The 14,049-nt window shown below is 39.8% G+C and overlaps 1 protein-coding gene across 13 annotated transcripts in view; it reads right to left on the reverse strand.

The window, feature by feature from the left end:
* Positions 1 to 14,049, reverse strand: part of LOC138741338 (low choriolytic enzyme-like) — a 143,077-nt gene that overhangs the window by 81,954 nt on the left and 47,074 nt on the right. For all 13 annotated transcript variants that reach the window (XR_011343465.1, XM_069895254.1, XM_069895331.1 and 10 more), the window contains 2 exons: positions 2,866 to 3,021; positions 603 to 723 (listed from right to left, as the gene is read on the reverse strand). Coding sequence is in view for 12 of the 13 variants with exons in the window: in XM_069895254.1 (XP_069751355.1) it covers positions 603 to 723; positions 2,866 to 3,021 (277 nt within the window). In the remaining variant the exon portion in view is untranslated. The remainder of the gene's footprint in view (positions 1 to 602; positions 724 to 2,865; positions 3,022 to 14,049) is intronic.

Here is a 14,049-nt window from a genome sequence, read left to right on the forward strand (position 1 = left end):
GTAAGTTAAGAAACCAGCCAGTTTCAACTGGTCTGCAAAACGGAGCCCCTGAAATGGGATACCTTGGAATGTTCCTTGTGTGCAAGAGAGTTAAGAGTTGCTTGCTCATCTGTATAAAAATGTGCTGTTTGTCTTCTGCCAGAAGAGTCCGCGCCTGACACCAGTTAGGACAGTGTTTCCGTGATATCATGTAATAAAGCTCTCGAAACAAACTCTGAAGTCTCAGCCTGAGTCATTCTGACAAGAGGTTTTCCTGACAACTAGTCTGGAGAAAGAGCAGTGACATCCATACCATTATAAACTTTGTGACGTATAATAGCTACTAAAATTTTAATGAAGCAACATGGTAGAAGTCCCTTCTGGCCCATGAAATGCGTGCGGTCCAATTTCAACCAATTAACCTCCCCAATCCCTTATGTTTTGTAAGGTGGGAGGAAACTGGAGCACCCAGAGAAATCCCATGCAGGAAATGAGTAGGGTGTACAGACTCCTTATAGACTGCACCAGATTCAAACCACTATGCTAATCGTGTCATTCTCAACTACTCAGTTCAGTTAGTGAGTTAATAAAGTCACGTCAAATAGCTACATTTTTCAACTTACCCTGACTTTGACTTAATAGAAATATAGGCAGGTTCATTTTTTCGCCTGTAGTAAAACTTCAAACATGTTAAAGAAGCAATCTCATCCAGAGATTTTTTTATTTTCTTTTTATGATCATCATCTATAATTAAAAAGTAAATAAAGATTTGCTTTAATACATATGTTAAAAGCACAAAGCTTTTATTTCAAAGATGGCATTACTGGGATGATGCTACAAAATTAGGGGTGCCAATATTTAGATGCAACATTAAATCAATGCACCAGACACTAACTTAGAAAATGTTTTAAGTAGTCTCAATGAAATGTTATAAGGGAAAGTTCAACAATTATCGTATAACCAATTTAACCAATAAATACTTATTTCATTGCTGTTACTAAGACCCTTAAACAATTAATATTTCATACAAGATTTGATTATGATAACAATCCAAAAGCCATGCAGTTAATACAACTCATGGGAGTCTGTGAAGACCAGTGAGATCGATAGCTACCACATCTGCTGGAAAAATCTAGTTAGGAGGAACCCTGCTTCCAATCTTGTGATCTGGAGCCATAGAGATTGGGATGAATTAAAGGGTAGGTAACCTGGTGTTAAATGACTAGGCATTGATTTAGAATTGGTCGATGGTGGTGGATGATATCATACTCTTGAATGGACGGGGATGTGGTGTATGTGTCGCCATGAGTCTTTTAATATGTTAGATCTTTTCCAAGGCAGTAGGTGATAGATGGAGTCAATAGAGGGGAGGAGTGCTGTGTGATGGTCTGAGGCGCATTCACAACCCTCTGCAGTTTCTTGCAGTCTTGGGTGGAGCAGTTCCCGTATCATGCAGTGATGCATCCTGATAGGATACTTTCAATGGTGGATCTGTAGCAGTTCTTTAGGAATTCTGGTGACATGCTAAATTTCCTCAGGTTTCTGAGGAGGTAAAGGTGCTGTTGTGCTTTCTTTCCCATTTTATTGATGTAGATGAACCAGGACAGATCACTGGAGATGTTTACCCTAGGAACTTAAAGCTGTCTACTATCTCCACCTCAGTGCCATTGATGAAGATTGGTGAATGAGTAGTTCCTTGGTCTTTCTGACATTGAGGGAGACGTTGTTATGCACCAAGCCTATTTCTCTTCTGTACTTTTCCTCATCTTTGTTAGAGCTCTTGCCAATGATGGTGGTGTCATCTGCAAATTTGTAGAGGTGTGTTTGGCCATGCAATTGTGGATTTACAGTGAGTATTGTAGGGGACTTAGTAAACAGCATTGTGGTGCTACTGTGTTGAGGTGAAATCACTAATTGCTGAATGTGGAATAGAAATAGTCATAAATGCAATTGCAGAAAGGGGTGTGGAGACCAAGGTCACATAATTTGGGGATTTCTTTGTTTGGTTCAGTTATGTTGAAAGTGGAACTGTAGTCAATAAAATCATAGTCTGATGTAGGTGTCTTGTTGTCCAGGTGGTACAGGGTTGATTGTTGGCCCACAGCGATGACTTCTGTTGTGGATCTGTTTCGGTAGTATGCGAATAATACAACGGACAAGAAAAAAATGTAAGAGTGCTTAAAAGGTAAGAAATCAAGGCTTTCTTATTTCACTTCTGGGTCTGAAATTCTATATTTTGGGGTTCTAAGATCATGGCTCAATTTCTAATATAATGCTATTTTCAGTGCTGTTGCCATGCCCTTTGATTCTCTTAAAATCCAGAAATCTATCAATCTCTGTCTTGAATGAACACAATCACTCCATAACCTTTCATGACAAAAAATTCCAAAGGTTTACCTTTATTCAATTTCAACTTTGCACCCAGTCTATTAATCCATACAAGAATTTTGGAAGTTTTTAATGTGATCTCCTCTTCCATACCTAGTCTACTTACTATCTTTTCATACAGCAAACCCAATATCCTTGAATCAAGTTCAATGAATCTCTAAAAATTTGATATCTGGCTTCAGTATTCTTCCAGGAATATTAGTCAACTTGTATCATACAAACCAAATTCCTGATCAGTTTGCAGACTGGAATCAAATATGCAGAAGCAATTCATAGCCCACTGCAATAGCTCTGTGTACATTGTCTAATTCACACTGACAGGTTTAAATTGAGTCTATATCGTACAACTACTCATTGACTTAATGGAATCTTAACTGAAGTCTTTTATTTGAAACCTTCTTAATTTAATACCAAAAAGAATCATGTGTGCATTAAGGTTTATCAGAAGTTGCTGTGTTGCTTCATAATCAAGAACAAATAATTATGGAAGTAACTTACTGAAGTCTTTAGTCAGTGTATAAGGTATATAAACATTCCCATCGTCTGAAGAAGGCCATAAGCAACTTCTTGGTACATTTTTACACCTTGCAGCATTTCTTGAAGTATCAACTAGAACATCGCCATACTCAATCATTTTTCTTCCCATCTTCTTAACTGCAAAATGATAAAGTTCACAAGTTATAAAAGGGTGTAAAACAGATGTGAAACAAGAACATTGAATATATTTTTATCCAAGCTGTAAAGTAATAAAAATAATCAAGTTATTTATTAAATTGATCCAAATGCTACCTAAAAGCCAAAACCTTTATCTGCAAACTGAAAGAAGATAATCAGAATCAGAACTTATCGCCAGGAACAAGTCATGAAATTCAGAATTTTGCAGCAGCTTCATGGTGCAAACATTCATATTATAACCATCTTCCAACATTATCATATATATAAAATAATAGTGCACAAAAAATAAGGCAGTGTCTTTGGTTCATTGATTATTCAGGAATCTGATGGCAGCGGGGAAGATAAAGCAGGGAAGAGAAGCAGCACCTCAGCTGTCTGCAGGACTGAATTTAGCATTCATGCCAGTGGTGATGGTAGAGCCTGGTACAATTGGGGCATTCTTAAGACTTAGATAGGCGACGTGCAGTAAATAACTCGAGAGTCACTGATCTACAGGCTTTTATTCACAATGAACAGGGACATCATCCTGTGCCATGATCCAGGATATCCGGGGAAGGGTCAAGATGTTAGAGGCTTTATACCAGGTCAAAGAGGGAGGAGCCACAGGTACAGTCACAGGATGTGCGGAACCATTTAATCAGGATTACAGCAGTTCACCATATTCACCCCATTTTTTTTATTGTTTGGTGAGGTAATATGGAGCACAAGGTCTTACAGGTTAAGCTGGTCCCTGACGTGGACTTCCTGGACTTCCTGGGGAAGGAGAAAATTCTTTCATGAGGGGTAGCGTTAGTGGTGCCTCTCCTGCCAATGAGGGACAGGCCCTGGAGTTTAGCCCAAGGAGGATGGCCTTCCACATAGTGCTGTTCTCTCTCTACCTGACCGTTCCCCTGGAGATTATAACTTGTGATCCTGCTGGTGGAAGTACCCCTGGCCAGCAGGAATTGGTGCAGCTCGTCACTCATAAATGAGGGCTCCCGGTCACTGTGGATGTAAGATCGGTACACAAACAGGGTGAACAGATTGCGCAAGGTCCCAATGAATATTATGGTGGTCATGTCAAGGCAGGGGATGACAAAGGGGCAATCGAGCTTGCGAAGTCGCTAGAGATTTTCCTCTGCAACATGGAAGCGTACTCTGTGATTGGACCCAAATGGGGATTGCCATCCTGTGATGCGGGTCTATAGGCCAGTGGTTCACTTCCGCACCTGATTAATGAGCCCACCACAGCCACAGTCTCCCTGGAGCACCCAAAGTGCTATTTCTGTGGCCAGCCAAAACACCCCTGAAAAAGCTGCCCAGCGAGAGATGTGACGTGCTCCAAGTGCAGAAAGAAGGGCTATCCTGCAAGAGTATGCCGATCACAGACCTCCAGCCCCAATGTTGCCATGTGTACAGCATGGCAGCCGCCATCTTCGATCTCAGCATCTTCTGGGGACAATCACACCACAACATGGGGCTGCCAACGTGGACACTGATGACTTTCAGGGAGACCCACGCCGCTGCATGGGCGCCGTCATCATCCCCACAGACAGCGAGTCAGTGGGGGTCGGACCACGGACCAACTCTGGCCTCAGTGGTGCTGGATCAGAACAGTTCTCACCAACTCGCCTGCTCCATGTTGGACATCTCCATCAATGAGTAGGTGACTAAATGTCTTTTTGATAGCGGGAGCACCAATAGGTTTATTCATCCTGACATTGACCAACATTACTCCCTTGAGGCGAAACTGGTCACCTACAGTCGCCCTAGCCTCAAAGTCTCACTCTGCAGAAATCCATAGCTACACTACAGTGATGCTAACCATGTGGGGCACAACATATAAAGACTTTAAGCTCCTCATTATGCCGCAGTTCTGCGTACCAGTACTGTTGGGGCTAGACTTATAGTGCCACCTAAAGAGTATCACTATGCAATATGACGGTCTTCTCCCACCCCTTACGGTCCTCAACCAGTTGCTCTGCCCCCTCCACCCTTCACCCTCTCTCTCCCCCGCTGGCCCAACCAACATGTGGTCTCTCTACCCTCAACATTGACCCCCCATGATTAGATTGTAACTATCTCCTCTTCTCTTGGACTATCAAGCAAGGAAAACTGGCCCTGTTCTTTGTTAACAGGAATTCCTCTGAGAAAACCATTCCTACTGAGTGTGCATGAACACGGAATGCATTTGCGGCACCTCCACATCTATCCATATATTTGTCCAAATGATTTGAATGTCATAATTGTTCCCACTTCTATCGCTTCCTCTGGCAGTACATTACAAATATGGATTATCCTCTGAGTGAAGAGTTTACCCTTTATATCCCTTTTAAACCTCTCCTCTTTCACCTTGAACCCAGGCACTCTAGTTCTAGAATTATCAACTCTTAAAAGAGACTAAAACTGAGCACAGTGGTCTTGGCGATGTATCACCAGCACTGCAGGACATTTTCCTTCCTTTTATACCATGTTCCTTCGCAATAAAGACCAACATTCCATTTGTTTTCCTAACTACATGCTGTTTCTTCATGCTACTCATTACACTTAATCAAATCTAAAATTGACTGCTCCATATTTGGATCCATCATATATTGTTCTTTTTTTTTCAAACTTTATTTATTCGCTCAAAATACAGGTAATAAGTAACACATATAACAATAAACTAGACATGAACATTACATTTTATATTTTATATAAAAGAAAAAAGAGAGAAAAAAGAGAGAGAAAAATCCCCCCCTTTAGCCAACTCTCCGAAGGAGAACCATGAAAATTTAAAAAAAAAGAAAAATGAAGCATACTTATTAAAATCTAATCAATGTAAATCAAAATGTAAATATTCTGAATATAACAACCACTTATGAAGAAAAAAATTATAATTATCACGTGAAACATATTTAATTTTTTCCATTATTAAGCAATATTTCATCTCATTATGCCACCTATTAATATCAATCATATTCATATCCTTCCACGTACTAGCAATACATTTTTTCATTATAGATAATGCTAAATATACAAAAGCAAGTTGAAATTTATCTAATCCCAGACCTTTCAAAGGTTGCAAACTAACCAATAAAAATACCATCAGGTCGAAAGGTATTTTAATCTTATACAGGTATTCTAAAAACAATTGAATTTTTTGTATATTTATACATGACCAAACAACATGAAAAAAAGTTCCAACCGCGTTACCACATCTAAAACACAAATCTGAGTCATAAAAACCATATTTTTTTTTAGTTTTTCAGGTGTTAAGTATAGTTGATGTAAAAAATTATAATTAATCATTGCATAACGTGCATTTATCAGTCTAGTTACAGAATCATAACAAATATCTGACCAATCATCCTCGGAAAAAATAAAACCAATCTCCACTTCCCATTTACCTTTAGATTTATCCCAACCCTTTTTATCCATACCATCCTGTAATATTTGATACATAACTGAAATATATCCCTTCCCTGGTACCTTCATAAGAAAAGTCTCAAATTTAGTCATTTCAGGTAAAATCATATCTCTACCAAACACATGCTTTACCAAAGATTGAATTTGATAATAAAGAAACAAAGAATTCTTATCAATACCATAACTATCCCTCATCTGATCAAAAGATAAAAATTTACCGTCTTTAAAACAATCTCCCAAATTTTCCACACCTTTTAATCTCCAGTGTAATAAACTCCGATTATGTATTGAAAAAGGAATAAGTTGATTATTATACAATGGAGTCAAAGCTGACAATTCACCACTAGAACCTATCAATTTCTTTTTCTTCGTCCATAATTTCATTAAATGTTTTAGTATAGGCACATTATATTGTTGTAACAAATTTATATTCCATCCAAACAAAAATTGATGTATTTCAAATTCATAAATATTTGCCATCTCAATTTTGGCTCAACTAGGGGGCCGTTCCAAATCCAACAATGAGCTAATAAATTTAAATTAGGCTGCTTCATAATAATTTTGAAAATGCAGCAACCGTAATCCCCCTAGGTCATATTTCCAAGTTAATTTATTCAAAGCTACTCTTGAAAATTTACCTCTCCATAAAGATATTCATCTTAATTGTACTTATTCTACCCAATAAATTAATAGGTAGATCTTTCCATTTAATCAAATCAGTCTTAATTTTTTTCATTAATGGAACATAATTTAATTTATATAAAGATTGGTAATGGACATCTATAATTATACCCAAATACTTAATTCGATCTGCCATTTCAAATTAAGAATATTCTGATAAACTGAATAATCTCTTTCACTCACCGGTAATATTTCACTTTTATCCCAATTAACTTTATATCCAGAAAGACATCCATATTGCATCAAACACTCCTTCAAATGCAAAAGTGACTGAGCTGGGTTTATTAAATACACCAATACATCATCAGCAAATAAATTAATTTTATACTCCTCATCTAAAACTTTCATACCCTGTATCTATGTATTCTGTCTTATCAACTGAGCCAAAGGTTCGATCACTAACACAAATAAAGCTGGTGATAAAGGACAACCTTGACGAGTAGATCGGGTCAGTTTAAATGGTTCCGAAATCAAACCATTAGTCAATACTCTAACTACCGGTTTACTATATAAAGCCTTAATCCAACCAATAAAAAAAGGACCAATCATAGACCAAGGACCAAGAAACATCATATATTGTTCTGTGAAAATATCCTGAATTCTCTCCATGGAACAGTGTAAAGGCTGATTTGCCTTGTTCTATTTGTATGAAGTTTCATGTCACCTGTAATTCATGCATTTACTTTCTTTCAGAGATCCATAATTTTTGTGATTTATCTTCTATCCAATACGGTCATTACTGGTATGAGAGAATGAAGACCCCTTCATATTATATTTAGCTCCAATTAAGCTGATGTTACATTTTAAACTGCCAAGCCAAGATCATACCTTTTTTAAAAAAACTCATATTCCATCTTAAGTATTTCCTAAGTCATCGGTGTTCTGTGATTAGTAAGGGATTGTTTAAGGTGGTATATGAGTGGAATGAAAAAGTTTAAAAACCACTGTTTTAATTATACCTAATTGACTCGTTATGTACATGGTTTCATAACTCCAATGATAATTTTTCTCAAGCAAAATATTTCAGTAACAATTGGGTCTAGAGCAGTGATTCTCAATCTTCCCTTCTCACTCATATACCACCTTAAGCAATCCCTTACCAATCACAGAGCACATTACTTCAGGTAGAACGTGAGATTAAAAAAAAAAGATTGCCCACCCCTGCTGTAGAGCATTGGATTGGCGGTCAATCCACAGAACCAGATGAGCAGCAGAGAGAATTAATAAGGTCTCCCTCTTCCCCCATCAACATGATCTACCAGGATCGTTGTTTGAAGAAGGCTCTCAAAATCATTTAGCAGCCCTAGATCCCTGCACACAGCATCTTTCAGCTACTCCTGTCGGGAAAGGGATACCGGAAGATCAGAGCCATAACCATCAGGCTGAGAAACAGCTTCTTCCCAAAGGCAGTGAGACTGCTGAATGACTGAAATGAACTACTCATACAAACCTTCCGAGATTCTAGTACGTATTAAACAATATTTATTTATTTTTAATATATGTGTGTGTATGTGTACTGCATATGTATCATTTGTTTGTATGTGTGTTATGGCTGGAAGTGTGCTAACATGTTTTTGTACCAAGAACTGGAGAATGCTGTTTCATTGGGTTGTCTTTATACAATTGGATGATGATAAACTTGAACTTCTCAATAATATTGAACTTTGATTCACTGTAACTGTTGGTTTCCTTATCAAACTTATCCCTATGAAGTCATTGCCTGACTCCTCCCGTAGAACCAATATATGGTGTTACTTCTGGAAAGTGAAATTTGTGAGAAGAGGCTCTTTCCTTTTACTCCATTCATTCTACTGAGAAGGAAATGATTGTGCAACAGTCCAGAAGAGGGCATCAGTGACCTTATAGATGCAGCAGTGAGTTACAGAATGGTTAATATTTCATAGCTCATCTGATATGTATCCTGGAAGATCAAGATGAAGAGAATAGTAACTTGGCCTTTTTCAGTAATTCTATTCTTCTTATGGAGCCGTAGGTGGTGCCGGTAGAGGACCCATGATTCGGAGCCGAACAGGAGTGTGGGTATGACAACGGCTCTGTATACGCTTATCTTTGTGAGGTTTTTCAGTTGGTTGTTTTTCCAGACTCTTTTGTGTAGTCTTCCAAAGGCGCTATTTGCCTTGGCGAGTCTGTTGTCTATCTCATTGTCGATCCTTGCATCTGATGAAATGGTGCAGCCGAGATAGGTAAACTGGTTGACCGTTTTGAGTTTTGTGTGCCCGATGGAGATGTGGGGGGGCTGGTAGTCATGGTGGGGAGCTGGCTGATGGAGGACCTCAGTTTTCTTCAGGCTGACTTCCAGGCCAAACATTTTGGCAGTTTCCGCAAAGCAGGACGTCAAGCGCTGAAGAGCTGGCTCTGAATGGGCAACTAAAGCGGCATCATCTGCAAAGAGTAGTTCATGGACAAGTTTCTCTTGTGTCTTGGTGTGAGCTTGCAGGCGCCTCAGATTGAAGAGACTGCCATCCGTGCGGTACCGGATGTAAACAGCCTCCTAGAACGCTTCCACCAGCGTTGTCTCCGCTCCATCCTCAACATCCATTGGAGCGCTCACACCCCTAACGTCGAGGTACTCGAGATGGCAGAGGTCGACAGCATCGAGTCCACGCTGCTGAAGATCCAGCTGCGCTGGATGGGTCACGTCTCCAGAATGGAGGACCATCGCCTTCCCAAGATCGTATTATATGGCGAGCTCTCCACTGGCCACCGTGACAGAGGTGCACCAAAGAAAAGGTACAAGGACTGCCTAAAGAAATCTCTTGGTGCCTGCCACATTGACCACCGCCAGTGGGCTGATAACGCCTCAAACCGTGCATCTTGGCGCCTCACAGTTTGGCGGGCAGCAGCCTCCTTTGAAGAAGACCGCAGAGCCCACCTCACTGACAAAAGGCAAAGGAGGAAAAACCCAACACCCAACCCCAACCAACCAATTTTCCCTTGCAACCGCTGCAATCGTGTCTGCCTGTCCCGCATCGGACTGGTCAGCCACAAACGAGCCTGCAGCTGACGTGGACTTTTTACCCCCTCCATAAATCTTCGTCCGCGAAGCCAAGCCAAAGAAAGAAGAAAAAGAAAGAAAAGAAGATTCTTCTTATGATACATATTTTCAGATGGAAATTATCATATTTCCTTTGAAGATCATTTCTTGCTGCTATCATCAGGAAAGAGGTGTAGGTGCCATGAGACTTACACCTCCAGGTTCAGGAACAGCTGCTAACTCTCCACCATCAGACTACTCAATGATAAACTAAATCAGGGACTAATTTAAGGACTCTAACTTTTACACTTTATTGATTTTTCTTTCTCTCTGTATTATAGGTTCTTTACATTTCTTTACTTATTTACATGCGTACGTTGTGCACAGTTTTTTTTGCACTACCAATAAGTGGTAATTCTACCTTGCCTGTAGGAAAAAAGGAATCTCAGGGTTGTATGTGATGTCATGTATGTACTTTGACAATAAATCTGAATCTGAAATTTGAATCTGAAGATTCTGAGAGAAAATTCATTATTTTGAAGCACAGAAAATTCCAGAGAGAATTTCAGTTTTCAAATTTCACATTGATTCAGATCAATTGCCTAGAGCCATAGAACATTTCAGCACAGAAAATAGGCCCTTCAGCCCTAGTCAGTGCCAAACTATTAATCTGCTAATCCCACTAACCTGCACTCAAATCATGTCCCTGCCCAAATTTTTCTTAGTTGTTAAAATTGAGCCCTCATTCAAGACTTCAGCTGGCAGCTCATTCCACACTCCCACGACTTTTTGTGTAAAGGTCCCCCTATTATTCCCCCTCAACATTTCTCATTTAACCCTTAACCTGGTTTTTATCTCACCTAATCTCAGTGGAAAAAATTCTATTTGGCTGTTATGTCGCAGACCAGCAGCAATAGAAATTCACCAAGACTGTTATTTTTAAAACAGTATGTTTATTAATAATTACTAATAACATTTTACTTAATCTACCCCAACTATGCGCAAATATATGTGTGGCTTTGTGGGTGTGTAGATTATCCAAACTTTTACAGCTTAGGCACAATTCTGGAAAGTCAATTCCAAAAGTTCAGTCTTAGAAATCCTGTGTTGAAACTCAGACTTTTAAATTGATGCTCAGAAATAATTACAAAGGAGATGATCAGACTGCCAGAACTCACAAATCCTTGTCAAGTTGCTTCTAGAGAACTGTCCTTTCATTTGAATGATTGTCACAACTTCCTGTTTTCTTGTCCAGAGGAAATGAAACAAGTGACTTCCATGATCTTTCCAAAGCCCAGGCACAGGTCAGTTGAAATGACCATCAAAATGGTCACAGTGTTTCAATAATTCCCATGACAAGAAGAATCAGCAGAGATGTCCATTTCCACGCAGAATCATTCCATCTCTGTGTTTATTGGATGGCAGGCTGATCTATACCGAATTCTGTTTAAGTGTCCCAATCACATGACTCATAATCACATGACCCTCTCTCACCATTTGTTTTTCCTGAATAAACAACCATTGTTCTTAATGTTAATGTTCCAGAACATTAACTTTTGATTATAGTTTGGACCTGAAGGTGCCATGCAGACTGTAAATGTAAAAACTGTAAATGGGTGCAGCCTGCACTAATCCCCAAAGTGACACCCAACTCAATAAAATAGAAGCTTGTAATATTTCATTTACACTATCTATACACCCCTCATCATTTTGTATACCTCTATCAAATCTCCCTTGTTTTTCTAAGTTCCAGGGAATAAAATTCTTAGCTGTTTAACCTTTCTCTTAACTATGTTCTTGATCTCCCAGCAACATTCTAGTGAATCATCTCTGCACTCTCTTAATTTTATTGAACTCTTTCCAGTGACCCAAACTGCACAGAATATTCCAAATTTAGCCTCACCAATGTCTTATACAACTTTACCCTAGCATCCCAACTCCATAACATCAGACTACTCAACCAGGGACTAATTTAAGGTCTTTGCACTTTATTGGTTTTCTTTGCTCTACCTGTATTGTACAGTTTGTTCACATTCGATATCTGTGTACAGTTCTTTTGATTATTTACATGTTCGTGCTGGGTGCAGTTTCTTTCTTGCACTAGTGATGATTCTGCTGGAGGAAGAAGGAATCTCAGGGTTGTATGTGATATCATGTATGTACTCTGCCAATAAACCGTAATCTGTACTCAAGATTTTTAATTATGCCAAAAGGTCTCTTTACAACCCTACACTTGAAGAGGACTTTGGACTTGTAAAAAAATTTCTGGGATACTTTTCAAGACTTTGGTAATATGACCAATATTTTTTCCCAGAATACGAGGTAAAAAAAAAATCTGCTATGATATTCTACCTGATGGATGCATGATAAGAGCCACCATGAAAAGGGGTGTAATTCTAGATATCCTGATGATATAGAAGAGGGCCACTCCATATTTAAGTCCATAATGGCTCACAGACAGATCATCTTGTTCTTTCTTACACATTGGAAGAGGATGAGTTAGAGTTAGAGCAACAAAAGGTGCTGCATCTATGACAAATCATGGTAAGCAATACAGCTGAGAGCTAGTCACATCACAATTACTGAGTCCATTGGCATACAGAGGGTAGAAATATGTGTCCAAGAGCAATATTTCAAACCAATAAAGTCCATTATTATGAAGTGATGATAATCCCTTGTGAAACTCATGTGGGTTTAAGGTTCAGTTACATTTACTGAACCAATTCTTCTTTGGCTTGGCTTCGCGGACGAAGATTTATGGAGGGGGTAAAAAGTCCACGTCAGCTGCAGGCTCGTTTGTGGCTGACAAGTCCGATGCGGGACAGGCAGACACGATTGCAGCGGTTGCAGGGGAAAATTGGTTGGTTGGGGTTGGGTGTTGGGTTTTTCCTCCTTTGCCTTTTGTCAGTGAGGTGGGCTCTGCAGTCTTCTTCAAAGGAGGTTGCTGCCCGCCAAACTGTGAGGCGCCAAGATGCACGGTTTGAGGCGTTATCAGCCCACTGGCGGTGGTCAATGTGGCAGGCACCAAGAGATTTCTTTAGGCAATCCTTGTACCTTTTCTTTGGTGCACCTCTGTCACGGTGGCCAGTGGAGAGCTCGCCATATAACACGATCTTGGGAAGGCGATGGTCCTCCATTCTGGAGACGTGACCCATCCAGCGCAGCTGGATCTTCAGCAGCGTGGACTCGATGCTGTCGACCTCTGCCATCTCGAGTACTTCGACGTTAGGGATGTAAGCGCTCCAACGGATGTTGAGGATGGAGCGGAGACAACGCTGGTGGAAGCGTTCTAGGAGCCGTAGGTGGTGCCGGTAGAGGACCCATAATTCGGAGCCGAACAGGAGTGTGGGTATGACAACGGCTCTGTATGCGCTTATCTTTGTGAGGTTTTTCAGTTGGTTGTTTTTCCAGACTCTTTTGTGTAGTCTTCCAAAGGCGCTATTTGCCTTGGCGAGTCTGTTGTCTATCTCATTGTCGATCCTTGCACACTATGGATAAGAATGACTGAGAACAGATGGAGGTCAGGTTTCATCCTGTTCACAGTAATCAGATGTGTTGTCACACTATCCTGATCCAGCAATCACTTCCAATTGAAGCAATCTTAGAATTTCATGGATCTTTTAATCTCACACAGAAATGAAGGACATTTCATTTCATTGTGCAGACTTGTTCATAGGAGTCACTCCTTCAGAGAATGCCTTGACAGAAAGTCTTTGAAGAGTGCACCAATCACGTAAGCGAAATCCCAAGATTGGAAAATACTTTATCTCATGACCATACTCATTAAATGTCTAGCTTCAGTTGTACCTTTTCATTCCCAAGTGCTCGACCGGAATATCAAAATCCTTTGTATTAGAAAAGTGCCTTTTAGTCTCCAGCAGCAGTCATGTTGATGTCAAGATAGTTGACCTGAAAGGTATTACATTGGCTCCCATACTAAATTG

This window comes from Narcine bancroftii, chromosome 1 (genome assembly GCF_036971445.1).
Source record: "Narcine bancroftii isolate sNarBan1 chromosome 1, sNarBan1.hap1, whole genome shotgun sequence".
In the NCBI taxonomy this organism is placed as follows: domain Eukaryota; kingdom Metazoa; phylum Chordata; class Chondrichthyes; order Torpediniformes; family Narcinidae; genus Narcine; species Narcine bancroftii.